Raw genomic sequence first — 27,823 nt, forward strand, 5'->3', positions numbered from 1 at the left:
TCTTCTTCTTCTTCTGGGCTCCCTATAATGTGAATGTTATTACACTTGGTGGAGTTGCTGAGTTCCTTAAGTCTATTCTCATTTTGCATATTTTTTTCCTCTCTCATCTGCTCAGCTCGATTACTTTCCATTATTCAGTCCTCCAGGTTGCTAATTTGTTTTTCTGCTCCTCTAGCCTGCTATTTATTCCATCTAGTGTACTTTCAATTTCATTTATTGTGTTCTTCATCTCTGATTGTCTTTTTTAACTCTTTGTTAAAGGTCTCACTGATGTCCTCCACTCTTTTCTCAAGTCCTATGAGTAAAGTTATGATCATTACTTTAAATTCTCTAAGGCATATTACTTATATCTATTTTGCTTAGGTTTCTTGTTGTGGTTTTGTCTTATTCTTTCATTTGGAACATAGTCCTCTGTCTTCTCCTTTTGTCTAACTCTCTGTGTCTGTTTCAGTGTGTTAGGGAAGTCAGCTACATCTCCTGCTCTTGAAAGTATGGCCTGGTTCTTCAGAGGTGTCTCCTATGTGTGTTGTGTGAGCCTTGCTTTTGAGTCTTGATGCTTTTCCTTCAGTCCAGTCATCTAGCTCTCTTTCCCTGTTGTGGGCAGTGTTTGGTCCCTGTGGTGTTAGTGGACCGTCTGGGACCACCCTGGGCTTGAGTTGAGTCAGACCAAACATTTGTTAGAGATGCAGTAGCAGCAAACTGGGAGGCACTTTCCTTGAGTAGTTTTCATTGGTCAACGGGGCCTACAATCAAACCCACCATCTGCCCCCAGCCCACAGCTGGGGCAGCGCTCTGATTGGTGTATGTGCTTATCTCCTCTTACTCCAGGGCAGGTGTCACTTTGGAGTGATGCTGGCCCCTGTTGGGGCTGCTTGCACACTGCCAGCCTTGTGGCTCCAGTTTGAATTGTTCTGCCCAAGAGTGTATTGGAACAGACATGCCACTGCCTCTCGCACTGGCCAGAGCATGGTCCACAGTTTTAACAGGGTGCATACTGGTCTGCTTGCAAAGTGAGACTGGCCACCACCACTGCCTTGACTAGGGCAGATCTGTAAAGAATGCATGGGCAGGGCACACAGTGTTAACAATTGGTCTCCTGTGGTACTCAGTGCTACCACTGTCACTACCAAAGCTGGCCCAAGGTCCTGCGAGGTGTGTGGGGGCAGGAGACTGGGTGTTGGCCAAGCTTGTGCTGGTCTTCTAGGGGAGGGCACCTGCAGTGCTGAGACTGAGGTGAGCATAACTAGAAAGGGCGGATCTTCTGAAGCAGTGTGGGTGGGGTGGGATGTTAGGGGTTAGGGGTGTGTGTGTTAGCAAATTAGGCACCACACTGGTTTCTGCAGGCGGTTGTTGTTTATGCTGAAAGGCAGGGGAGGGAAATGGCACCTGACAGCTCCTTTGTTCCTGGAGAAATCCAACAGGAGAACACTTTGAAGCTAATACTGTCACTAAGCAGCTATGTGACTTTAAAACAACCACTTCATCTAACTGGGCTTCGATCTTCTTTTTTGTAAAATGCAAAAGTAGAATCAATAGATATTCTCAAAAAGACTCTGTGCTGACATTCCATGTATATGATGCTTTATACTATGCCCTTGGAGAAAAGAAGAGGCTGGTCCTATGATCTCTTTTCAGAAGTTAAACCTCATCTAAGCGACTCAGTGAGTGTCTGGTATAGAAGAGACTAGGTGATATGTATTCCTCTGCCTGATTATTGCTCCACAGAGCCTGAAGGAATCTCTGTGTGATTATAGGGTCTTGCCTTTTTTATACTGTACTTACACAGGAATTACAAATAAATGAACAAAAGAGATCCGAGAAGGGCAACCCTTCAATAATTGTTCAGAAAGAGACTGCCCACATAGAAAACACGTGCTATTTCCCCCCTGCCTGACGAAGTTGACCTTCAGAGTAGAAGTTCCCAGGAGAGGGGCTGGGCCTCTCTAAGCAGGAACTGGAGTCAGAGGCTTCCCCTGCTTCTCGCCGGGAGAGAAGAATATTAGGAATGACTTTCAGCGCCGTACTTCCTACCCTGTCTCACAGTAGCGACACAGCTTGGGGGCCATCAAACTGCAGCTCAGCCTCACCCCTGCAGGAGTCCAGATGCAGGCCAAGTACAGCAGCACAAGGGAAATGCTGGACTTTGATGGGGATACCATCAGGAGTGTACAGTCTCGAAGCTCTTCTACAAGCCAGCGGCCAGAGGCTGGGCACACAGGTATTCTATCTCCGGCAGTCCAAATTGGTCAGACTCTTGAGCAATACATGAGATGAACTATCTGAGGAATGTGCAAAGTGAGGGAAAGAGAGAGTGTTTTCATGACTTACGCTTATGTGTAACTGTGCATTTTCCACAACTCGTGTGCCACGTATATGAACATCTGAAAAATTAAACTCAGTGTATACACAGATGTTTGTTTTCCTAAGATTTTGTTGTTGGCACAGTGGTTTGTAGTTGAGGGTGTGTTGTTTTTACCAAGTTGGTATAGTAGACAAAAGTGAGGTTGTATGTAGAATTAAAGCAGTGTTCCTTCTTCTTCCTGGCTTCCTGTGAAGGCCAGATCCAATGCTGTTTTATGTACCGTCTGTGATTTGATCTGGAAACTTGAATTTATAAAGGCTATCTTTTTGCTAGTTTTGAACTCATGCTTTAGGGGGAGGTTTCCAAGCAGACACACCAACCCTGGTATATTGTTGTCATAATTCTGCATCTTGAAGTTGTCTTTTAGCTCTAAAATTCTGTGATTTGATGATCTAAATAGTGGCCTCAGATGCAATTATATCCCATCCCATTCCCTTTTATTATTTTCCAGTCCATAGAAGAGAGAATTCACATACATAGAGAAGGATCTTATTTCCTGGGCAACTCAGCATATGTATATATATCATAACTTATTAACCTTATACTCCAACCATCTTGTAAGAGAGGCACTTTATGTATACAAGTGCTTAAAATAATTCCAGGCACATAATGCTCACTATATACATGTTTACTATCAGTAACATTTTGTAAATGAAGACACTGAGGCCCCAGAATACTTAGGTAACTTGTCCAATATCACAGGCTTGTTTTTTTTTAAGATTTTATTTATTTATTTGCCAGAGAGAGAGAGCACAAGCAGGGAGAGTGGGAGAGGGAGAAGCAGGCTTCCCGCAGAGCAGGGAGCCCGATGTGGGGCTCGATCCCAGGACCCTGGGATCATGACCTGAGCCGAAGGCAGACGCTTAACGACTGAGCCACCCAGGCGCCCCAAATTTTATTTATTTATTTGACAGAGAGAGACACAGCGAGAGAGGGAACACAAGCAGGGGGAGTGGGAGAGGGAGAAGCAGGCTCCCCACTGAGCAGGGAGCCCGATGCGGGACTCGATCCCAGGACCCTGGGATCATGACCTGAGCCGAAGGCAGTCGCTTAACCAACTGAGCCACCCAGGCGCCCCCTAAATTTTATTTATTTATCTGACAGAGAGAGACACAGCAAAAGAGAGAACACAAGCAGGAGGAGTGGGAGAGGGAGAAGCAGACCTCCCTCTGAGCAGGGAGCCCTATGTGAAACTTGATCCCAGGATCATGACCTAAACTGAAGGCAGACACTTAACTGACTGAGCCACCGAAGCTCCCCTCAATTTTAGAATTTTGAATTGAAGTCCAATTTGTTGATATATATATATCTTTTTAATTTTTTAATTTTAAATTCTTTTTTTTTTTGACAGAGTGCAGGGATAGCGAGAGAGATCACAAGCGGGGAGGAGAGGGAGAAGCAGGCTCCCGCCGAGCAGGGAGCCCGACGCGGGGCTCGGTCCCAGGACCCTGGGATCATGACCTGAGCCGAAGGTAGATGCTTAACCGATTGAGCCACTCAGGTGTCCCCAGTATCACAGTTTGTAAGGCGGCACACCTGGTATTAGAACATCATCCTGTTTGTGTTCTACTGTGAGATCTCTCCACTCACTAGAACTCAAGTCACATTTCTGCCTACCTTGGCTGAGTTGCCCAGGAAATAAGATCCTTCTCTATGTATGTGAATTCTCTCTTGTAGGGAGTGAAAAAAAATATTTTTATTACCATGTCAGAAGGCGAATTATTGGAAATGAAAGTATAAGTTGGAAGCTAAATGTAACAAATTAAATATGTTTTTTAAAGATTTTATTTATTTATTTGACAGAGAGAGAGACAGCGAGAGCAGGAACACAAGCAGGGGGAGTGGGAGAGGGAGAAGCAGGCTTCCCCCCGAGCAGAGAGCCCGATGTGGGGCTTGATCCCAGGAGCCTGGGATCATAACCTGAGCCGAAGGCAGACGCTTAACGACTGAGCCACCCAGGTGCCCCCAAATTAAATATTTTATAATTCAATTCAAACAGCTCTTTTATAAGGTGGTTGGAGTATAAGGTTGCTAGGTTATGTAAAGTCCTTGGCATATTGCAGACACACCAGAAATGTGCATTTTCTTTCAGTATTCCATTCCTCAAGAATTCCTAAGTGCTCTGTTTAACATTTTTGTGTCAGTCGGCATCAGAGAGATTCTCATTCAGTGACTGTATCTTAGTATGTCCTTTCTCTTTTGACCACACTCAGGTTTTCTTCACCTCTAGAAATCTGGGCACATACCTTTTCACTGTTCTCTCCCACTTCTCCTTTATCACATAGCTTTTAGGTGTTCTTCCTTTTCCCCTGTTAAACTTTTTCATTCCCTTTCTATTCACTGACTGATCACCACCTGAGACTCACTGGTGTGACTTTATTTTATTTTTTTCTGTTTAGTAAACTATCTACTAAGCTATAAGAAGATACTGGGGACTTCCAGCCTCCTTGATGTGAAGCAAATGACAACTTTGGGATGTCAGTTTCTGTAGCCACAGGATACGTGTAATAAGATACGTTATGTTTTCCTCCAACAAATCCTGTGAAGAATCCGGTCTCAGGGTTGTGGTTTTAAGTGGCTTGTGTATAACTTCATTTTTCACTTTTGACGAGAGCCCGGAATTCTCACAAGGATTGGTGATCAGCATAATCAGGAACAGAGTGTACAAATAAGTTCTGCTGAGCTCAAGGGTGGTGAGGTAGGTGGGGCAGGATAAAACACTTACCGAAACATCTGGCAATCTTTCCGTAGGAAGTGGAAACTGAAACAGTAGGAGTAGAGGTTACAAAGAAGTGTCTTGAAGGCAAACCTCTGGAAATAGTAATCTTACCCTACACGTATGATACCTTGTTTTCATCTTGTGATAATGCAAATATGTAGAGGAATGTCACTACAGAAGTTTAGTTATTTCTTAGAAAAATGATTTGATACAATTTTGCTATTAAAAATAACAAAGCAAAAATCGTTCCAAGAATATTTTGGCAATGAAGAAAATTTAAATTCAACATAATGTTGTGATACCATTATGACTGGAAAGTTAAATATTTTCTTTAGGATTAATAAAAATAAATGATGTATACTCATTTATTTTCCAGATTTTCATTTTTCAATATAAAAGTTATGTTCATCTTTAAAAATGCTAAACAATTCAGAAGATAAAAAGGAAAAGTGAAAGACAACATCCTCATACCTCCTTTCCAAAGAAAGTTTCATGTTCATGTTATGCTCAGGTTCATACTATGCCAGGTTTATTGCAAAGTACTAAGGGTATAATGCCAAATATGATACGATCCCTGTTTATAAGGAAACTTAAAAGTCTAATATAACTCTTAGCTATGAAATAAGTATGATAAGGTGCCACGATAGAAGTATATACATGATACAATGGAGAGCTTGGTCACTTCTATCTGGTAGGGGTAAAGGAGATCAGGAAAGGTTTGAGGGAGGAAATGGCCATTGAGTTGAATTGACTTTAATATGTTCCACATTATATGAAAGCAAAAATGGGAGGGTTTAAGGGGTTGGGCTGACATAGTCAGACAGATACATGAGAGAAAAGCCATGGAATTCTTAAGTAACTTTGTGTTTTGGGAGAACAATAAGCAATGTGTTCTGGCTGATGTGTAGAGTTGGAGGAGGAAGAAGCTGACAAGAAGTAAGTATAGAAAATTATAAAGGGCCTATTATATTACACTCAGGTATTTTGATTCTAAGTCCATAAATTGAGCTCACGGAAGGATTTAAACAGGAAGTGACATAATGAATTTTGTGTTTTTAGAAGACCATCTAGGCTGCAATGAGGAGGATGAATTGAAGGAGTAGGAAATTGGATGAACTAATAGCTAGGTATTTCACACTAGTCTAAACATGAGATTAGAGGAATCTGAACTGAAGTAGTATGGGAATGAGGAGGAGGAATCAGATGCTGAGGAGGTAGAGTTTAAAAAATTGGCGACTGGTTAGAAGTGGGAAGACAAGGAAAGAAAAACATAGGTTGACTAGGTCCCATAGGATGTTATGTAGATAGCGCTGCTGATAACTGAGATAGAAGCTACAGGAGGAATTAAGAATGATGATGAATACAATTTGAGTTTGAGATGCCTGGAGGAGAAGGAACGTGCAGTTGTATTTGCCCAAAGACACTTGCATATGCTGCATGTGGGGTGCAGGTAAGGATTCTGAGCTACGTTTGTATGTGAGAATTGTTGACATTTTGGTAAGAATTAAACTTTCTGAGAATGAGCAAGAGGATGAACGCGTAAAATGAAAAGCCAAAAAGCCCAAAGGAATAGAGTATCAAGGAGAGAATCTTAGGCAATATACCAACTGAGGGGAGGGATACTGAGAGATTTCAATAAAAGCTACTAAGAATGAATGGCAGACAGTGGTAGAAGTGGACCAGGAGAGAGAGACATTAAGGAAGCCAAGAAACAATAACTTCATGTGAGACGGAAAAGTCAATGGTAACAAACAGTGAATTTTAAAAATAATAAGCAATAAATACTGCAGAAATTTTAAGTAAAAGGAAGGTTAAAAACAATTTATTGTTTTAGCAATAAGGAGAAAAATAGATTATTGGTGATTTTTAATAGCAGGTGTTTGAAAGGACCATAGTTAAATAGGAAAATAAATAATTTGTCATTTTGTTTTTTTTAATTTCTTTCTTTTTGAGAAACCAGCTATAAAGAGAAAAGATAAAGTGTTAGACCTGATGTATTATGAGTTTGTGTGAATGTATTTTAAAATTATTTTTTAAGATGTGAGATTCTAGGGGCGCCTGGGTGGCTCAGTCGTTAAGCATCTGCCTTCGGCTCAGGTCATGGTCCCAGGGTCCTGGGATCGAGCCCTGCATCGGGCTCCCTGCTCAGCGGGGAGCCTGCTTCTCCCTCTCCCACTCCCCCTGCTTGTGTTCCCTCTCTCGCTGTGTCTCTCTCTGTCAAATAAATAAATAAAATCTTTAAAAAAAAAAAAAGATGTGAGATTCTAACTCAATTGCAGCTTGAAAAGAAGTACAGCAAAAGTGCATCACGGTAATAATATATCAGGGAGAGAAAGAATAAAATCACTGATAAGCTAAAATTCCTACTGAAGACTAAATATAAACCTATCAAAAGAATATGAAAACCTATTTGGGTTTAAGAAAAAAATAAAAACCCTTTAATAATAAATTCAAGTTCTACTTTCCCCCTACTTACATTAATTACAGTATTCTCAAATTTCTCTAGCTTTTTAGCTTCACTTCCTCAGCTAAAGCATAAACCCTTCATTGAAGTGTCATAGCATAAATTGATTCACATCACATCTAATTGATTCAACAAATCTTTAGTGCATACTTACTTTTTTCTTTTTGTTTTTAAAGATTTTATTTATTTATTTGACAGAGAGAGACAAAGCGAGAGAGGGAACACAAGCAGGGGGGAGTGGGAGAGGGAGAAGCAAGTTTCCTGCTTCTCGATCCCAGGACCCTGGGACCATGACCTGAGCTGAAGGCAGATGCTTAACCACTGAGCCACCCAGGCACCCTAGTGCATACTTACTTAATATCAAGTGGTATGATAGGCACGGGAGACACTTTTTTTATTGAAGTATAGTTGACACAAAATGTTACCTTAGTTTCAGGTGTGCAACATAATGATTTGACAAGTCTATACATTATGCAGTGCTCACCACAAGTGTAGCTACCATCTATCACCATACAGCACTATTACAATACCATCCATTATATTTCCTATGCTGTTCCTTCTATCCCTTGACTTAGTCATTCCATAGCTGGAAGCCTGTACCTCCCACTCCCCTTCATTCATTTTGTCCATTCTCCCACCTGCCTCCTCTCCTGCAACCAGCCATTTGTTTTCTGTATTTATGGGGAGACCCTATTTTTAGGTGCTTTGAGAAGTGGAAGGAAGAATTTGAATCAATTATAAGTAAATGTTATGTAGTGCTATTGAATATATGTAGGAGACCACAGAAGCAAATAGGGATGAATAAGTTACGGACTGCGTTTACTCATGTGGGTATTTTTGAATGAGATGACATTTGCTCTTGTCTGTAAGACTGAGTCCAAGTTTTCGGCAGAGCAAGATGGAAACTAGTTGTGAGGACTAGATGCACAGAGATAAAAGCAGATAGATAAGAGCTAGCATTGTGCAGTGTATTAATGGGTAAAATTAAGAAAGACAAGAATTCAGAGGGAAAAGAAGAAGTGTGATTTTTGGATTGGAATTTAGAACAGGATAAGATCATTTGGGGAATCATCAGCAGATGATTCATACACAATGGCAGGGTAGATTATTGGGTTGAGGAATGGTTAGTCCTCAAAGGGAGGGGTATATGAGGGGGCATGTGGGCAGATGAGGCTAAAAAGTAGGACAGAGGGGTGCCTGGGTGGTTCAGTTGGTTAAGCGTCTGCCTTCGGCTCAGGTCATGATCCTGGAGTCCTGGGATCGAGTCCCACATCAGGCTCCCTGCTCCGCAGGGAGTCTGCTTCTCTCTCTCTCTCTGTCAAATAAATAAATAAAATCTTTAAAAAATATGAAATAAAATAAAATAAATGAAAAATAGGACGGGATCCTACTATGCAGGGTCTTATGTAGCATGCTAAGAAACTTTTTTTTTTTTTTCCTTAAGGAAGAGATTAAATTTATACTTGAGAAAGTTCACCTTGGGGGTAGAGTGGAGAATGTATAATTTAAGGTGGCTATTCCTGAGATATTTCATAATAAAGAAGTGGAAAGTAGTAAGAAGTAAAACACTAGAGCCTTTCTACAATTTCATAAGGAACTGCCATAAAGGGCAAATATTAATGTGGGATTTGTTGGGAGGATAGGAAAATGATTTAAAATATTTGGATCTGGAAGGAGAGTATTAGTACTTCTGGCTCCATCACTTACTGACTATGCAAACCAAAGCAGATTAAGCAACTCTTAGGTACTGCAGTTTTTAAAAATCCAAACAAAGGTTAAAAATAGTGCCAACTTAAATAATTTTTGGATGAGTCCAATGAAACACTACAGCATACATAATACACTCAGGAGTTGTTATTATCAGAAGCTGTGTGTCCTTGGGTAGGGTAGCTCACCCCCGTAGGACTCGGTTACCTACCTGTAAAGTAGGGACCATAATAATATCTATTCATAGGGTGTTCAATGATATGAGATAATGCATATAAGGCATTTATTTTAGTAACTCGAGGAGTGTTAGCAATCGTTATTAATAGTGATGCTATTTTTAAATTATATTTCATAAATGAAACTCCCTAATTGGGATATAAAAATTGACTCAGCTAAATTTTACTATATATACCAATATATATATATTTGACTTTCTTTTTTTTTAAGATTTTATTTATTTATTTGACAGAGAGAGACACTATATTTGACTTTCTAATAAATAAATAAATAAATATATATATATATATATATATATATATTTGACTTTCTAATTGCCATGAATTGAAAACTTGATATTCTGGAAATAGCTTATACATTTTGGATGTATATTCCTTTGAAATTATAGGAAGAATAACACCCATTTACTTTTAGAGAGAATGAAAAGATCACATATTTGAAATAGATTCATAAGATAAAGAAACCCTGCAGTTTCACAAACACTGAAAAATACTCTCAACTCATAGAACGTTGAATATTCTCCCATGAGGAGATTTATTATGTGCCATATGTGAGGATTAAGGAAACAACAGGAAGTTGCTGAAAAGACAACATTTAAAATTTAAAAATATATCCAAAAGTCAGATATCCAATCAGCAATGTCTCATGATTAAAAATATTAAAAGTAATTTCTGAAATATTATGCACTTTGTCACCAGTTTAGTCCCCAATTGTCTGAGTCCTGGTCAAGAAGAAGTATACAAAGTGTGGTGTTAAGCACAATTTAATCCTGGTTCTGCCCTTATTTTGCAATGTGGCTTTGTACAAATTATCTCAAGTTTCTTTGTCTGTTCCGGGGCTCCTGGGTGGCTCAGGTCATGATCCTTAGATCCTGGGATGGAGTCCTGCAGTGGGTTCCCTGCTCAGTGGGGAGTCTGCTTCTCTCTCTCCCTCTGCTCCTCCCCCTGCTTGGGCTCTTGATCTCTCTCTCTCTCTCTCTCTCCCTCTCTCTAGATCTCCCTCAAATAAAAAAAAAAAAATCTTAAAAAAAATAAAGTCTTTGTGTCTTTTCCAGCTTTTATTATGCTATTTCAGAGTCATAGTAATAGACTATATCTGGTAATATATGTTTCATTTCTCCTCGGCTCTGGGAATGGAAGTGTATAAAATTTCCCCTCTGTGATGCCTGATGAAGAGTAACTGGTCAAGTATGACAACTCTTCATCTACAAAGTTTCTTATATCTACAAAGGAATTTGTGTTCAAAACTTGGCCTTAGCACTGTAGCCTTTTATAGTATAGTTAGAGTAAAAGGATACAGGAAAGCAGTGTTTTTTTTTTTATATATATATCTTATTATTCCTAAGGATGTTTATATCATTCCTTGCCCTGTCCACACCTTTTTCTAAACATGCCTCAGGAGACAGAATAGGGGTTCTCTTCCAAAAAATAAAACCACAGTAAAGCCAAGCCAAACTGAAGCACCTCCCAGGCAGCTTATTTTTCTTACTTTAGGGTGTGGGTGGTCCCTAGAGAGAGACCTCATTATGATCAAGGCACTTGGAATAAAATTTAGGGATATTGAACCTATAGTTAGGAAAATAGAGGGAAAAACAGCATCAAAAAGAAAGTTTCACTTTTCTTTTTTTCTTTTTGTTTCAGGTATAGAATTTAGTGATTAATCACTTTCATACACCAACCAGTGCTCATCACAAGTGCCCTCCTTAATCCCCATCATCTACTTAGACCATCCCCCCATTCTCCTCTCCTCTAACAACCCTCAGTTTGTTCTCTACAGTTTAAAAAAAAAAAAATGAAACTTTCAACTCTATGGTTTTTCCATCATGGAAGCCAAGGTTCCTAGGAAATTGCCATATCTGCTGTAGAAACTCCCTAGGGTTGTGTTTTTCTGGGTCCTGAGATAAAACAAAGTGATTGTGAATATTGAGAAAGGGAGGCAGGGAGGTAGAAAGGGAAGGAGGAGGAAGGGAGAGAAGGAGAGAGAGAGAAGAGAGTCAGAGTAGAAAAATTTCCAAATGACCAGGGAAAGATGATTCATTGGAAGGGAATTTTTAAAACTTTGTTCCTTAGCAGAAGATATCATATACTACTTACATCTTCTGTCCTAGAGACAACCTTAGGAAGGATGATCTGTTTACATGGATATAATTATTATTAAATAATATTCTAATTCCTTAAGCCCATGCCCTCATTCCACAGTAAGGATTTAAGATTATTCTTTTTGATCCTTTGAGCAGAAGATCAGCATTTCTCTTGCCCCTGTATTATACAAGGAAAAGCAGGTTTCTTAAGGGATAATTTGGTTGATTTCCATGGTTGTTCTTTTACCCTCTTATTATTTATAATATTTGGCCAGGGAAATATCAATTACAAGAAGGACCGACATTTAAAAAAAAGTTTATGTCTGGGGTGTTGGGGTGGCTCAGTTGGTTAAGTGACTGATTCTTGGTGTCAGCTCAGGTCATGATCTCAGGGTCTTGAGATCCAGCCCCACATCCAGCTGTGCTCAGCACAGAGTCAGCTCGAGATTCTTTCTCTCCTTCTCCCTCTGCCCTACCTGCTCTTGCTTGCTCTGTCTCTTTCTCTCAAATAAATAAATAAAATACTTAAAAAATAGTTTATGCCTTTCAGATGTGTACTAATATAAATAGGTTTGAGCAGGGGTAGATAGGCATGTAACAGATATTTATATATAGTTGACACATTCATTCAACGTTAATTGAGCTTCTTCCATCTGATGTTCTAGGTGCTAGAATCAATGTTCTTCTAGTGACTAAATAGACTATAATAAACTTCTTCAAAAGGAGCTTACTTTCTACAGCTATAAACCAGAAGAAATGGGTAAGATATATAATATATTTGATAGTAATAAGATTTATGGAGAAAAATAAAGCCATCATGGTGGTGGGTCCACATATGCACTTGTAGTTCTGAAATCTAGAACCATCCACCTACTCAAGTTTCTTGGGTTGCACAGAACTTTCAAGAGACTTAGGGTTTGGAGAGAATGTTTAGCTTAAGCTGTATTCTGCCCTCTGATCTTGTTCTTTTATGTTCTGCTGATTTGAGATACTCTTTAGGTCAATGCCTTGAGAAGTCAACAATTTCCAGGAAAATTTAGACCAAACTACATAGGTAAGCTAATTGAAGGAAATAGGGGAGAAAGCAAATATCTCTAATATCTGTTCATGATTCAGAATCTCACACAAGTCAGTGAATAGAGACTAGTATGGCTAGAAGATAAATTTAGCTGAGTCCACCTTCTGCTGTCAGAAATACTGCTGAAAGGTCAATAGATTTTTAAAAAAATCAACGAAGTTTAACTTTAGATAATCCTCTGTGCTGCTGTAAAAATTACATAGTTTAAGTCATATTAAGTTTTCACAATTTCATTCTTCATTCATTTACTCATTCAAATATGTATTCAGCCCTTATGTGCAAGGAACTAACTACTTTCAATCCTGGAAATATACTGGTGAGCAAGACAGACAATATCACTGTTTTCATGGAATGTACCTTCAATGGGAGGGAGGATATAAATGAAAACAAACACATGAAAGCCATGAAAATATTAATAATCTTATTTTTAAAAAATATATGTAAAGGGGTTATGTATTAGAAATGAACTCATGGAGCTCTTCCAAGGATGCACCTTTAAGTGGAAAGCTGAGTAGCAGGGAGTAGCCTACCAACACGTGCTCTGAGTATTAATTAATGCAGGGCAGAGGAGAGCTCACTCAAAGGTACGAGGACTGGGATAAGCTTCTTTGTTTCAAGGATAAACAGAGGCCAGTGAGTAGAACACTTGAGTGAGGGGAGGGTAGTTCGGAAAAGGATGAAAGAAGTAGGTTGGGTCCAGAAGAAAAAGACTTGTAATTTTAAGTGCAAAAACGTTATTGGAAGTTTTTAAGTTGGGAAATAACGTAACTTCAAATTTCAAATTGTGTTAAAAAGAGAAATCTGAATCTTCACGAAGAATGATTTGGATTTTATTCCAACTGTAATGCAATCCATTGAAAGTTTTTAACGGAGATAATTATTAAGAGAAAATAAGATTCACTTTTATATATCAATCTCAATGTCTGCTCCATGATTTTTCCTACTAGACTGTAAATTCCAAAGGATAGTAATCACATTTTCCATTTTTATCTTTCCCACTTACCATTCCCCATTTGGAAATAATGTGTAACAGAAACTTCTATACCTAGACTGCATTACATAAAGGACTGTGCTAAAGAGGAAAAGAATTTATATGTCTTTAATCTTTTTGTATTAGAACATGACTTCAAGGGATGCCTGGATGGCTCAGTCCGTTAAGCGTTGGCCTTTGGGCCAGGTCATGATCTCCAGGTCCTGGGATCAACTCCCATATCAGGCTCCCTGCTCAGCGGGGAGTCTGATTCTCCCTCTCCCTCTGCCCCTTCCCCTGCTTGTGTGCTCTGTCAAATAAATAAATAAAATTTAGAAAAAAAAAATTTTTTTAAAGAACATGACTTCATTTCCCAATGAAATGAAACACAGGTCTTGGAGACACCAGTTTCTTTGAGGATGTTGCTCTCCCTTTGTTTCATTTTAATCACAATGCTAGATGCTATGTGTACCTGAGGGGATGGGAGTGGGAGGGTCTTCCTTGTCTGATATCACAGGTCGTTTAGATTAACAGTCTCACTAGGCGATGATGGGTTCACTGTTGACTCGGTAGCCTCTTCAATTAGCAGAAGGCAAACTCGTGGGGGCGTGGCACTTATTATTTAACTGTTCAAAATTGAGATCGCTTAGATCCATCCTCAAGAAACTGATGACCATGTCTCTTTATAATCCATTTTTGCAGAGATAGAAATCAAATGAATGAACAAAATCCTTATAGAAGAGGGACTTTCAACAAAGCAATCCCAAAAAGGAAACAGTCAAATGATCATTTCTCATTACTGATATGCAATTTTCTTTTCAGAAGAAGCACATATGGGGGGCGCCTGGTGACTCAGTCGTTAAGCATCTGCCTTCGGCTCAGGTCATGATCCCAGTGTCGTGGGATCGAGCCCCGCATCAGGCTCCCTGCTCTGCGGGAAGCCTGCTTCTCCCTCTCGCACTCCCCCTGCTTGTGTTCCCTCTTTCACTGTGTCTTTGTCTGTCAAATAAATAAAATCTTTAAAAAAAAAAAAAAAGAAGAAGAAGCACATATGGAACTCGGGGAGGTGTTTTGCGAAAGTAACAACAAATTAATTTCATCTCTTCTCTGATGATACGAAAAACGGTTCCCCGTTCAGGCATTTCTATGTCTTTCATAACTCGAATTTTCACACAGAGAAGGTTATGCAAACAACCTTTTAAAGATAAGGGCGATGCGTGACTTGATTCCGCAGTGGAACTGCTGGTGGCTTGGGGCTATGGAAATGGGCGGGGCGCGTGAGGGAATCCCGCTGTGGCAGGGAGGCTTGGCACTGAGCCTCTCGACAGTGTTGTGAGGACAGAGGGAGTGTTATCTAGCCCCTGCTTACTGTTGTCCTTTCCCAGAACCAGCTCTTCTGACCTGCTGGTGGAATGGATCCAAGAGAAAGAAAAAGCGAAATCCTGCCTTTTCCTCTTTGCTCCCTGCAGAGCGCCGGCCTCCCTCTTCAGTTTGGCGTCCAGTGGCCCTGACCCTGCTGACTTTGTGTTTGGTGCTGCTGATCGGCCTGTTAGCCCTGGGGCTTGTGTGTAAGTCTGCGCCCTGACTTGGGGGAGGATCCTGGTTCTAAGGTTTGTCTAGGATGAGAAATACTTGTTATGTTTTTGGGTTTTTTTTTACTTTAATTCTGGAGCCCATGGATAATTCAATATACCTTATTCTAAAGCACTCATTGAAATGACGAGCAGTGAAAGAAGCATTAAAATACAGCAATCATCACTTGCCAGCTAGACTTTTACATTCTGTTTGAGATAAGCAGGTTTTATCTGTTTGTTTACATGTCAATATTTAAAATCAGCAGTTTTTGGGGGGAGTGGGGCAGGGGAAAGGCTCTGTGGAGGGGGAGGGGCAGAGAGAGTCGCGGAGAGAGAATCTTAAGCAGACTCCGCACGGAGCACAGAGCTGCACTAGGGTCTTCACCTGAAGACCCTAGGATCATGACCTGAGACAAAATCAAGAGTCGGATGACTGAGCCCCTAAAATCAGCAGTTTTTAATGAATGCATGATTTATCTCTCTCTCATTCTACAAAAGAGTACAGGCTGTGGTTTTTGCTCTTAGTACGCATAGCTCAGCAGCTAATACAGAGAGAAGAGATCTCATTTATATCTACTCCCTCAATATAAGGAGAGCAGAATAGGTCCTTAATTTCTACAGTATTTTTCAAAAAAGTCCAGGAAATTACAGAATCATTTCATAAAATCTTGTGAAAACCAAACAAGGAAAAATGCATGCATGTGAAAAAGTCTTTAAATTTCAAACAAGTAAAGACAAGTTCAAAAAGTAAAAAAAAAAAAAAAGGAAGTGGGTGAATTTGCTTCATGAAATTGAGACGCTACAGTAATGTTTCCTGAGCAGTTGAAGAAGGTGGCTCAAGGTGAAGAGGTTACCCTGAAGAGCAGGTCAAACATTTGGTTTTTCTAAGAAATGTTAGAACTGTCCTTTGTTATTGTAACTTTTTAAAATTAAAAAAAAAATGTTTCTTAGTGTTTCTACCATGGCCCCCCAATTTTTACTTCATTTTGATATAATTTGTTTCACAACCAGCATTCCTTTTAGGGATATAAATCAACTTTCATGATTCATGAAGGATTTCTCTACTTAGATTTAGAAATCTGGAGCTTAAACCTAAGTGTTGAAATTTTCTAGCCAAGGGATACTATGGAAATTGCTTGTTCTCACTGAGCCCAATTGTTCTCACTGAGCCCAATTTGGAAGCTATAAAACTATGGAAATGATAATATGACTATTTTAATGAATGAATTAGATAACAATATATGGTACACTGTCAATGCTCAATATAATAATCAATAGATAAATGGATTTGTGGTTTTATTAAGTAGTGGTTTAAGAGTAGACACAAAATATTTATTGAGCAGTAAATATGGTTAAGGAATTTAGTCCTGAAGTTAGAAACTGTTACTAAGATTCTACATTTTCAGATTAAAAAAACAGACTTAGAGACATTAATTTGCCCAAGGCAGTGCAATTTATTATGTGCTTCAGTTCAAATTTGAACACAGGCAAAATGAAATCTCAGAGCATGAGATCTTAAACAATACGATGTTTTGTCTTCCCCCATATGTAAAAAGTAGAAATAGAAATGAAGAAATCAGCTGTCCAGTCTGACTTGGTAACTTGGGTTAGTTTTTCAGTTCTATCAGCTTTCCAATACTCAGCAAGACAGCATTTCTCACAAGGAAGAAAGACTGGGGAATCTCTCCCGACAGCTGCAGTCTCTCCAAACCAAGAACAGGAAGCTTGCAGAAATCCTACAGCGCGTGGCTGAAAAACTGTGTCGAGAGCTCTATAACAAAAGTGGAGGTGAGTCCTGATCACTAAGCTGCCTCTGCCCTCAGGCTAGCTGTTATTATAGAACTGACTTTCCCATCCGTATGCCTGGGAGTCACAAGTTATTTAGTTAGTTGTCAGGCAAACTTCATGAAGAATTTGGGCACCCAGGTCAATCCCCAGTTATTGGGATCATTTAGCTCAGATAGGTCTGTGTTGTAATACATAAACGGATTCTTCAAATTCAGACATTTTAAACAAAAAAAAACCCAATTAACTTCAAATAACCAAAATAACACTGCAAATAAATAAAACACAGGGTTATTTCTCAATTTACCTAGGTACACAAAGACCTAACAGTAGTATACATTTCATAATGCGTTCATAATTTTTTTTCCCCTTAAGAAGTTAATGAGCCATGAAAGTTCTCACATTTTAAGAGTTATATGGGATCAGGTTAAAAATACTGATGAACGGAATCAAATTATAGGTATTTAAATCCACTGTGCCTTGTCTGGGTATCATAAATTGGCATTTTAATAATGATGACAATGCCAGTGGAAGATGAACCATGCTTTGATAACCACCTCTGGACAAGACTAGACACATTACCTCATTCCTGTGCCTTTTCCTCCTGTCTTTTTTTGGGTTTCATAGTGTCTAACTCTATTCATGTTAGCCTTCTCTTCTGTTCTGCTTATCTTGCGTGCATAGGAAGCAACATACATTCGAAGTTGTCACTTTTTATTTGTCTTTCAGGGACTTGAAATTAGGATGAATCTTCCTTTCCCACACTAACCAGAAGGCCAGATTGCGTGATTACCCAGTAAAATAACACCCACAGGCACATTTCCACTTCTCTAAGTGATTCTTCCCCACATGATTAATGATCTCACTGGTCACAGTTTTCTTTCTTTTCTTTTTTTTCTTTTTTAACTTTAGTGAGGAATAATTGACACATGGAGTTGTGTATATTTAAAGTGTACAATGTGATGATTTGATATACCTATACATTATACAATGATTATCAAGGCCAAGATAATTAATACATCTACCACTTCATATAGTTTTGTTTTTCTTCTTGTGTTTCCGACAACCCACTGTATATTGTTTTCTTTGTTGGGTGCCATGTCATCAAAAGATAATCCAGGTTTCTCTGAAACCAGTGGTCTCTGGAATTTACATCTAGTTGTATAAAGACAAAAAGAAAGCTGTATGTACAAATAAACTATATTTTGTTTAAATATAAAATCTAACATGCAAATGTATTAATGATATCCCTATTCCCATGAAAATGTTCATATACCTTTGGTTTGATGTTAGTTCTCAGTGTTATCCTGCTGCTTTCCCTTTCTTTCCCATTATCCATCCATCTACTCTTCCACACAAGGTAAGATTTACTGATGCATGCCATGCAAAGCATACACAGATTTCTCCCTTCATAGACCTCTTACTCAATTGGGGTAGTGGTAATAAATCAATTTAAAAAGGTAAAATAAGATGATCAACTTGTCCCAGTTTGCTCAAAACTCTTCCAGTTTTAGTATTAAAACTCCTACATTTTGGGAAAGCCTAGGTTTCAGACATGCAAGAATGGTTGGTCAAACTAAACATAGTATGTAAGAAGGTAATCAATCCTATGGAAAATAAAGTAGATATGGTATGAGGCATCAGGGATTCAGGGATGGTGGGTTGCTAATTTATGTAGGGATACAATTAATTAATTAATACTTAATTCCTAATTAAGATGAGGGTATTGGAGCAAAGATTTGAAGACTTAGGGGAATTAGCCATGTAGATACATGAAAAAAGCAGAAGCCAGGTAGAGAAAACAGGAAGTGCAGGAGCCCTGAAATGAATGGAGCTGCATGTTCAGGGAACAATTAGGAGTCTGTGTGTCTGGAGCAGAGTGAAGGAGGAGAGGACTGATAGGAGATGTGGTAGTGATTATATAGGGCGTTAGGTGATGTTATTAGGGATTTGGCTTCTATTTTGAGCAAAATAAGGATTCATTACAGGATCTTGAGCAGAGGAAATATAGATCTGACATGAGCATTTAAAGGCTCACTCTGCAAATATGTTGAAAATACACTGGAAGAAGGAAAAATAAAAAGAGAAATCACCTAAGAGATGGCTTTTGCAGTAATCCAGGAGAGAGATGATGTTGCCTCAAACTAGGATATTATTAGAGGAGATGAATGCATGATGGAATAAAAGGTGACATGAGAGAAATAAAGGAGTCAAGGATACTTCCAGAGTTTGGGGGCAAAGCAATTACAAGAGATGTGATCAAATGAAACGGGAAGAATTCTGTGGTTACGAGTGGGGAAGGTTAGGGATGCTGTTTTGGGCATGTTGAAGTGGAGATCTGAGTAAGTAGTTTGGTATAAGGTCTGGGCCAGAAATATGAACTGACTCACAAAGGAATCTCTCAATTATTTATTCATTTAAAACTATTTTACCTTAAGGAAGATTTCAAATATACAAAAATGCGAACAATAACATAATATTCAAGTGCATATTGACCATTCAAATTTTAACATGTTAACATTTTGACACTGGATTGTTCTTAAAATAAAGACGTTTTTATGGAATGATTGAGTTCCCATCCCACCATCAGGGAGTTGATTACAAGTCAGAACTCTCAAAGGCCCAAGGCCATGTATCCTCATCGGTGTTAAAAGCATGGCTGTCAGGGGCGCCTGGGTGGCTCAGTCGTTAAGCGTCTGCCTTCGGCTCAGGTCATGATCCCAGGGCCCTGGGATCGAGCCCCACATCAGCTCCGTGCTCGGCAGGAAGCCTGCTTCTCCCTCTCCCACTCCCCCTGCTTGTGTTCCCTCTCTTGCTGTGTCTCTCTCTGTCAAATAAATAAATAAAATCTTAAAAACAAACAAACAAACATGGCTCTTAGGGACTAGTTCCTATACTTACAACCTCTACCTATTAGTCCATCTCACCCTTGACTTCTGCACTTACTTCTCTGACTTTGGTGCCCATCTTAATATCTGACACATGGAGGGGCGCCTGGGTGGCTCAGTCATTAAGCATCTGCCTTCAGCTCAGGTCATGATCCCAGGGTCCTGGGATCGAGCCCCGCATCGGGGTCCCTGCTCCGCGGGAAGCCTGCTTCTCCCTCTCCCACTCCCCCTGCTTGTGTTCTCTCTCTTGCTGTGTCTCTCTCTGTCAAAATAAATTAAAAAAAAAAAAATATCTGACACATGGAGATTTACCATTCTAAATCATACCTTGCTTAGTATATTTGTCTTTTTTTTCTAAAATTTTATTTACTTGTGTTTAGAATAAGAGAAGAGTCCATATCTTATTGGTATATATCGCATTAAAAGAATCCTTTTATAATTATATAAGAGGATTTTGAGGAAAAAATTGTGGAAGCTTCAGTTCTTTCTTAAATACAAGGCACAATGGGTTTTTGAACATGTGAAAAGTTCTTTATGAAATTGAATATCCTCTGTGTGCTGAATTATATAGGGCAAGAAGCAAGGAAGTTCTAATCATGTATTATTAGATTCCAAAGTCCATGAAAGCAGGTAGTGTCTGTTTTAATTTTTACTGTATACTCAGTACCAATTACAATTTCTGGCATATAGTGAGTATTTGGTAAACATTTGTAGTTATCATTTCTGGGCAATTAAATATCTAAAAGAAAGTACTCTAAATAATAAGAGTACTTGAATCATCAAGTACTATGTAATTTCAGGGGCAGAAAGATGGCAGACCTGGATAGAAAATAGCATTAAAATTGGCTTCTTTCTAAGAACACAGATGCAGCCCTTGTCCAGAAGAATGGAAGTGGCATGGGGACAAATGCTACCGATTCTGTAGAGAGAGCAAGAATTGGCAGGGCTGTGACTATTTCTGCATCGCTGAGAACGCGACCATGCTGAAGATAAACACACAAGAAGTGCTGGTAAGATTCCTGTTTGAATTATTCTCGAAAAAGAGGTCCTTAAAAGAGCTATACAAGAAGAGTCTAAGGAGTCAATGTGCCCAGACTTTTGCACTTACTGCAATCAAGGTCTTACTCCTATTGTTTTTAGTGATTCCCTGAGTATGTAAAAGCTGTTCTGCTCTCCAAACAAACAAACAAACAAACAAACAACAAAAAAACACTAGAGGAAGCTCTTCAAAATCCCCACCAGTCAGGAATCAAATAAAAAATCCCTTAATTTCTTACCGCTTTTGGTTTGGGCAGGAAGGGCACGGTATTGAGGCAAGGTTAGAAAGATGAAAATAGCATTTCCTGTTCTTCCGTTATAAAAGGACAAAGCTTTTAATTGAAAAATATTTAATTAATTCATTACTATAACCTGCAGATAAATATCTTGTCCTCCAGAAGTTTATAACCTAACATAGATTAGTCGAGGCAAATATGAAAGTAAAATTATAAATTGACATATATTAAGTATATGCAGTTAAGATAAACTTTTAAAATCGTGTAATTGTTCCCACCCTTTTAAAAAATATTTATTATTGCCTTTGGATTTAATCCCTTAAGCAGTGTGACCATTATTTATTTTTCATTGTTTTAGCAGAAGTCTTGGCACAGAGTAGTTTATCAACAAAGGATTATTTAACTGAAATAAATGCCCAGCTCACTATGCAAACTCTTAACATCCTTCTAGTTACATCTTAATTCCTACCCACTTTTCTGAAATCTGTGATGAATGCAACTCTGAAGTGTCTCTCATCTACTAAAATAATATTTTTTATCCTTTCTCAATGGCTCAATTTAAGCAGAAAGGGAAGTAATTTGACTGAGACAATGTGTCCTACCATAATTATGCCCACCTGATTTTTCTTGTACTCTTTGTTTCCTCCACCTCTAGCATATACTGAGGATTCAGGTATATTATAATTGAATTGTATTATATATAAGAGTAGGAAATATTGTGATTATATAGTGATATAAGTTATATATAAGTTGTAAGTTATATAGTGATTTTGTCTCATGCACTTCAAAGAATTGTACATATTTAAGTCATTTTCATATGACTTATTTTTAGAACTTTTAATTTGAGGTGTCTACCATAAATTGGAAGTATTTTCAACTACACTTCCTTTGATATGCCTACTAGATGACTATTGCTTAGTGATAGTTTCATATCTATTTCCAATAATCTTTTATTGAATCAACATATGGCATTAATTATCTGAAGGGTTGAGGACATAAAACAAAGTATGTATCCTTAAGGAACTCATAGTATAGTGGAAAGGAAGGACATAAAAATTGATAATTATAATAAATTTAAATAATTTATGTTAAAGAGTAAGACTGGATAGAAGGAAGTAGGTAACTAAAAAAATTTAATATAGAGGGGCGCCTGGGTCCCTCAGTCAGTTAAGTGTCTCACTCTTGATTTCAGCTCAGGTCATATCAGGGTCGTGAGATCAAGCCCCAAGTTGGGCTCCACGCCCAGAATGGAGTCTGCTTGTCCCTCTCCCTCTGCTCCTCCCCCCACCTCAAACAAACAAACAAACAAACAAACAAACAAATAAATAAATAAAATCTTTAAAAAATCAATATAGATATTAGAGAAGGAATGATATATGTGTGTATATATAAATACTATACAAAATTATAAATACACACACACACACACACATATGAAAAATTTCTCTTTCTCCCCTTCCTTGTCTGAGACGTAAATCATCCTTCCAAATTTTCTCGTACCTCTTTTTGCATTAAAGTATATTCATCATTCTTGGGGCGCCTGGGTGGCTCAGTTGGTTAAGCGACTGCCTGCGGCTCAGGTCATGATCCCGGAGTCCTGGGATTGAGTCCCACATCAGGCTCCTGGCTCAGCGGTGAGCCTGCTTCTCCCTCTGGCCCTCTCCCCTCTCATGCTGTTTCTCTCTCTCTCTCAAATAAATAAATAAATAAAATCTTAAAAAAAAAGTATATTCATTATTCTCTTCTCCTTCCTGTCAGTCCCTTTGCATGTATTTATAAAGATTACTTCCCCATTTTTACACTTTTCTTCCCGTATTCTTCCATTTTGCAATCACCCCACCTCTCTTTGTAAATCCGCCCCCCATATTTTTTTTTTATCTAAATCTTAGTGTTTATTCTGTGACTTGAAAATAATGGGTCATTTATAAATCTTGGTTGATGTGATTGTCGGTTTTAGAATATCCGCATATATTCAAACTTATTAAGACAAGATAAATTCTTTAGCTTGGACTGACTTCAGCACGGACACTTTTTCCCTCAAGTGTACCATCACCTATGTGGGGCAGGACTCGAGTGCTGTTCTCATATTAAAAGTGCTGGCTGGTCCTACGCATCTCTGTGTATACATAGTATAACATGTCTAAAGCTAAAGGTCTTCTTGTGTGCCTTTCACAGGAGTTTGCCATGCCTCAGAGCTACTCTGAGTTTTTCTACTCTTATTGGACAGGGCTCTCTCGCAATGGCAGCGGCAAAGCCTGGCTGTGGACTGACGGAGCCCCGTACTCCCCTGAACTGTAAGCCTTCAGAACATTTTGTGGGAAGGGCATTTAGCAGAGAGCTTGCGCTTGAGTAACTGAGTTCAACAACTTGATTCAATAAGCATTAATCAAACCTCCACTTTGTATTGGGTACTGTGTTTGTAGGAGGATGTACACAGATGTATAAAAAGAAAGCATAGTGCTTGCTTTTGAATGGCTTATAAACCAGTGAAGGAGACATACAAAATGGTAGTAAAATAGTAGGGACAGTTCTCTGTCTGGAAGCTTTCAGGGTTTTTATTTCAGGACTGATGTCCCTTGGAGCATTATTAAGTATTTGGGATTCGCTGACGGGGGAAGGGGGAAGACAAAGACCAAGAGAGAGAGAGAGAAAAGAAGGAAGAGGAGGAAGAGGAGGAGGAGGGGAAGAGATCTTTTATGGCTGCATAAACTGAAACCCAGGTCGTGATGGTAACTTGCCTAAGACCACACAACTTCACAACTTTACCAGTACCCAGAGATAATGCAAGACCTCAGATTTCTTGGCTTCCTGTGCAGTGTAATAGGGAGCACATCTTTAGAAGTACAGTTTTGGAGGGGCACCTGGGTGGCCCAGCTGGTTAAGCATCTGACTCTTGGTTTGGGCTCAGGTTATGACCTCAGGGTCCTGCACTCAGTGCAGAGTCTCCTTGTCCCTCTCCCTCTACTCCTCCCCCCACTTAGGCTCCTTCTCTCTCTCTCTCTCAAATAAATGAAGAAATAAAATTTTTAAAAATACAGTCTCTGAGAACAGATTTACTGAGGTTATAAGGAGCAATATTATCAAAAATTGGTTTTACTTAGGGGCGCCTGGGTGGCTCAGTTGGTTAAGCGACTGCCTTCGGCTCAGGTCATGATCCTGGAGTCCCTGGATCGAGTCCCGCATCGGGCTCCCTGCTCGGCAGGGAGTCTGCTTCTCCCTCTGACCCTCCCCCCTCTCATGTACTCTCTCTCTCAAATAAATAAATAAAATCTTTAAAAAAATAACTAAATTAGGGGCGCCTGGGTGACTCAGTTGGTTGGGCGACTGCCTTCGGCTCAGGTCATGATCCTGGAGTCCCGGGATCGAGCCCCGCATCGGGCTCCCTGCTCAGCGGGGGGTCTGCTTCTCCCTCTCCCGCTCCCCCTGCTTGTGTTCCCTCTCTGACAATAAATAAATAAAATGTTTAAATAAATAAGTAAAGGGCACCTGGGTGGCTCAGTTGGTTGGGCGACTGCCTTCGACTCAGGTCATGATCCTGGAGTCCCAGGATCGGGTCCCGCATCGGGCTCCCTGCTCGGCGGGGAGTCTGCTTCTCCCTCTCCCGCTCCCCCCTCTTGTGCTCTCTCTCTCTCTCTCAAATAAATAAACAAAATCTTAAAAAAAAAAAAAAAAAGAAAATCTTTAAAAAAAAAATTGGTTTTACTAATGTGAGTATTTAGATAAGATTGTGCACGATATCTTTTGAAATAGGTAAATGGAATATCTATTCTAAAATATAATGACAGTTTGAAGCCATGTTTGGACAGACACCTTTCTTCTCTGTAGATCATACGGGATTTATTCTCCCAGGAGATAAGACATACTTCATGTAATCATTTTTATTTTATAGTAAATTAAACTGAGTCACAGAGAAAGTAGATGATTTTTCAGATGATGGTAAAATATGATAAATTTGGATTATAGCATACCTCTTAGTTTTACTTACAAACAGTTTTTGTTGTTGTAGATGAACTGATGCTTCTAAGAACAAGTATGGAAATTGAGGGGCTGAAAAGAAAGAGCTTGGTGACCCCATCTCTCCAGTAAATTCCTTCTGCGTATCTATTCTATAATTTTATCGAGTTAGGAGTACTCCCTATGTACTTTCTGGGTATTTAACATTTCATTTTAGAAGCAAACTATGATTCAATGAACCTTTTTTTTTTTTTTCTTTAAGGTTTGAGATTATAATAGATTTTACTAGCCTAAGAAGCAGGGACTGTGTGACCATCCTCAATGGAAAGGCTTTCTCGAAGGACTGCAAAGAGTTGAGGCGGTGTGCATGCGAAAGAAAGGCGGCCATGGTGAAGCCCGAGAGCCTCTATTAGCTTCCCTGAGCCATTATATGGAGGTGATGGACTCTCCCACCATAACTGCAATGTCAAGCTCCCCTCAGGGAGACTGAAGATCAGAACAGAAGTCAATCTCTTTATGTGCAGTTGTAAGAGTTTGGTTTCAGTTCCTATTTTTCCCCATGTGACCATATTTATACAACAATTCAGCATAAAGGTTGAGCCAAGCAAAGTCAATGCAAAGGATATTTGAGACATTGGAACATGGAAAAAAAAAGTTAGGAAAAGCAATTTTTCTGACTGGTGCAAGAAGGATTTTCATGCTTCCTGTTCAGGATCCCCAGCACTCCTGAGCTTGGGTTCATGCATATATTTACCAGTCACAAAGACATCCGATGTGCCAACAACCAGTCTCAGAATCTCATAAAGTTGTAATCCACCTTCTTGACTTAGAGATCACGTCTAATGTTCTTCCTTCTCAGCATCTAGTATCATCCCCCTGTTTCCACGTCTTCCTTCATATTTGGAGAAGTGAGAAACTTACTGAAGTAGAGGAAATAAATGTACGTAACATTCTTTGCCCCAAAGGTCAAGTAGTCTGTGAGAAATTAGCAATCATTTCCTATACTGTGCTCCTAAATACATAATTAATTCTTTCTGTTTGCTTCACTCCATATTTTTCCCTTCCTAGTCTTTCAATAAAGCCCCTATCTGCCATGTCAATGGGCTGCTTTCCACTGGGATAATTCTCTTAGTTAGAATCTTAACTTCTTACGAACGTACCTCCCCATATCCATTGAGAACTCCAACAATTGGGACACCTGGGTGGCTCAGTCAGTTCTTGATTTCAGCTCAGGTCGTGATCTGAGGGTCCTGGAATCGAGCCCTGCTTCGGGCTCTGTGCTGAGTGGAACCTGCTTAAGATTTTTTGTCTGCCTCTCCCTTTGCCCCTCCCCACTCATGATCTCTCTCTCTCTAAAACAAACAAACAAACAAACAAACAAACAACTCCAATGATTGTGTCCTTTCCCTAGGAATTTCTTCCAGGAAAGAAATATTCTCAGCTCAGTTCCATATCCAAATTACTGTCCCTGATGCTCCCTTCAGCAATACTGAAGACCAGAGCAAAAGTCAGTCTCTTTATGTGGGTCTATAATAGTTTGGTTTCAGCTCCTATTTTCTTCCATTTGATCCATGTTTATACCTTTCAGGTACTGAAGATTTAATAATAATAAATGTAAATAATGTGAAATGTGTGTGACGGAGAATAGATTTGTGATTTGGGGACAATTTCAGTGTGGAGATGCTCTTCAAAAGTGATAGCAATCTGTGTTCTGGTTGTTTGTGCCTTACAGAGAGTTTGTAGGGACTCTACAAGAGTACTGATTATTTGATTATTTGAGGGATAAGTCTTTGAGAAACATGCTGTCTTCAAGAAGATGATTTTAATACTCTCCTGAGATGAAATCCTTTGAGGCAAGTTTGTCATTAACACATAGCTAAAGATGAGTAAATACAATCTTAATAGGGTGAGTTATCCAATAAGGTCATGGAAAGTGGAAGAGAAACTGTGAACATCTGCACACATCACTGGCTTCTTGTGTAAGCGCCCCCTTTCTCAGGATGCCAAGATGCACAAAAGTAATGGGTTACTGCAAGTAACACCGTCACAACCAGTGACTGTTGATTTGTAGAGAAATCAGTTTTAGGGGTTTAATGCTCGTGAGGATAATCTATTATCTTTATTTTTCAGCAGCGAAAACTAGGCTGCTTCAGTTTTATTTTCAGTAAACATCTATTGTGTGGTGAAATGACATTAAATTAGCAAACATATGATAAAGAGAACATTTCTGTATTCATTTTCATAAGACTGTGTTACTTAGCAATCACTGCTTGTGGATTTCTTCCTTACGAATTTTCCTTTCAATTTTCTGTTGATTATGAAATTTCTTCAGTGTTGAACAAATTTTGTATTCCATTTGGTGTGTCATGCAAAAAGACTGTATTTGTGGTCAGAAAATTAGAGTTTTAGACCTTGTATTCTGATCTATTATTGGGTGAATCACTTCACTTCACTAAGCTTATTTCATTAAGTATAAAGTGCAAATGTTTATAATTTTCTCATGGTGCTGTTAGCTGAAATGAAGTAAATGTGAAATTAGTTTTATAATCCAAATTGTAATATAAAATGTAAAAGATATTAAAAATATGTAAAAAAAAGGAATTAGTAATTTTTTTTTTTTTTTTTTTTTAAATAAGGGAGCACACACAAGCATAAACAACCCTTTTTGGAGACCTGTATTCTTTAGTAAATTGTAGAGAGGCACTTTGGAAAGCTGTGGATATTACCAAAT

The 27,823-nt window shown here is 39.0% G+C and overlaps 1 protein-coding gene across 4 annotated transcripts; it reads left to right on the forward strand.

The window, feature by feature from the left end:
* Window positions 1–1,913: 1,913 nt before the first annotated feature.
* Window positions 1,914–27,217, forward strand: CLEC1A (C-type lectin domain family 1 member A). Of its 4 annotated transcripts, none has more exons than XM_054507180.2 (6): window positions 1,914–2,218; window positions 15,003–15,185; window positions 16,803–16,979; window positions 20,723–20,874; window positions 23,366–23,432; window positions 25,145–25,348. In XM_054507180.2, exons 1-6 carry the CDS (start codon window positions 2,104–2,106, stop codon window positions 25,222–25,224), a joined length of 774 nt encoding a protein of 257 aa, XP_054363155.2. In that variant the 5' UTR covers window positions 1,914–2,103; the 3' UTR covers window positions 25,225–25,348. The 4 variants fall into 4 exon arrangements, with proteins under 4 accessions (XP_054363155.2, XP_064447651.1, XP_045729831.2 ...); XM_064591581.1 differs by having other exon boundaries at window positions 1,917–2,218; window positions 23,314–23,432; XM_045873875.3 differs by lacking the exon at window positions 25,145–25,348 and adding an exon at window positions 25,355–27,217 and having other exon boundaries at window positions 1,920–2,218; window positions 23,314–23,432.
* The last annotated feature ends 606 nt before the right edge of the window (window positions 27,218–27,823 follow it).

Source organism: Mirounga angustirostris, unplaced genomic scaffold (genome assembly GCF_029215605.1).
Source record: "Mirounga angustirostris isolate CCGP_5_RB_7025 unplaced genomic scaffold, mMirAng1.0.hap1 SCAF_5, whole genome shotgun sequence".
NCBI classification, from domain to species: domain Eukaryota; kingdom Metazoa; phylum Chordata; class Mammalia; order Carnivora; family Phocidae; genus Mirounga; species Mirounga angustirostris.

Excerpts from the sequence above, each read along its gene's own strand:
- CLEC1A (XM_045873875.3), top strand. The coding sequence starts at position 2,104 with ATGCAGGCCAAGTACAGCAGCACAAGGGAAATGCTGGACTTTGATGGG. Across the intron at positions 15,186-16,802 it reads GTTAGCCCTGGGGCTTGTGT|TTTTTCAGTTCTATCAGCTT; the intron begins GTAAGTCTGCGC and ends AACTTGGGTTAG. Across the intron at positions 23,433-25,354 it reads GCCCCGTACTCCCCTGAACT|GTTTGAGATTATAATAGATT; the intron begins GTAAGCCTTCAG and ends TTTTTCTTTAAG.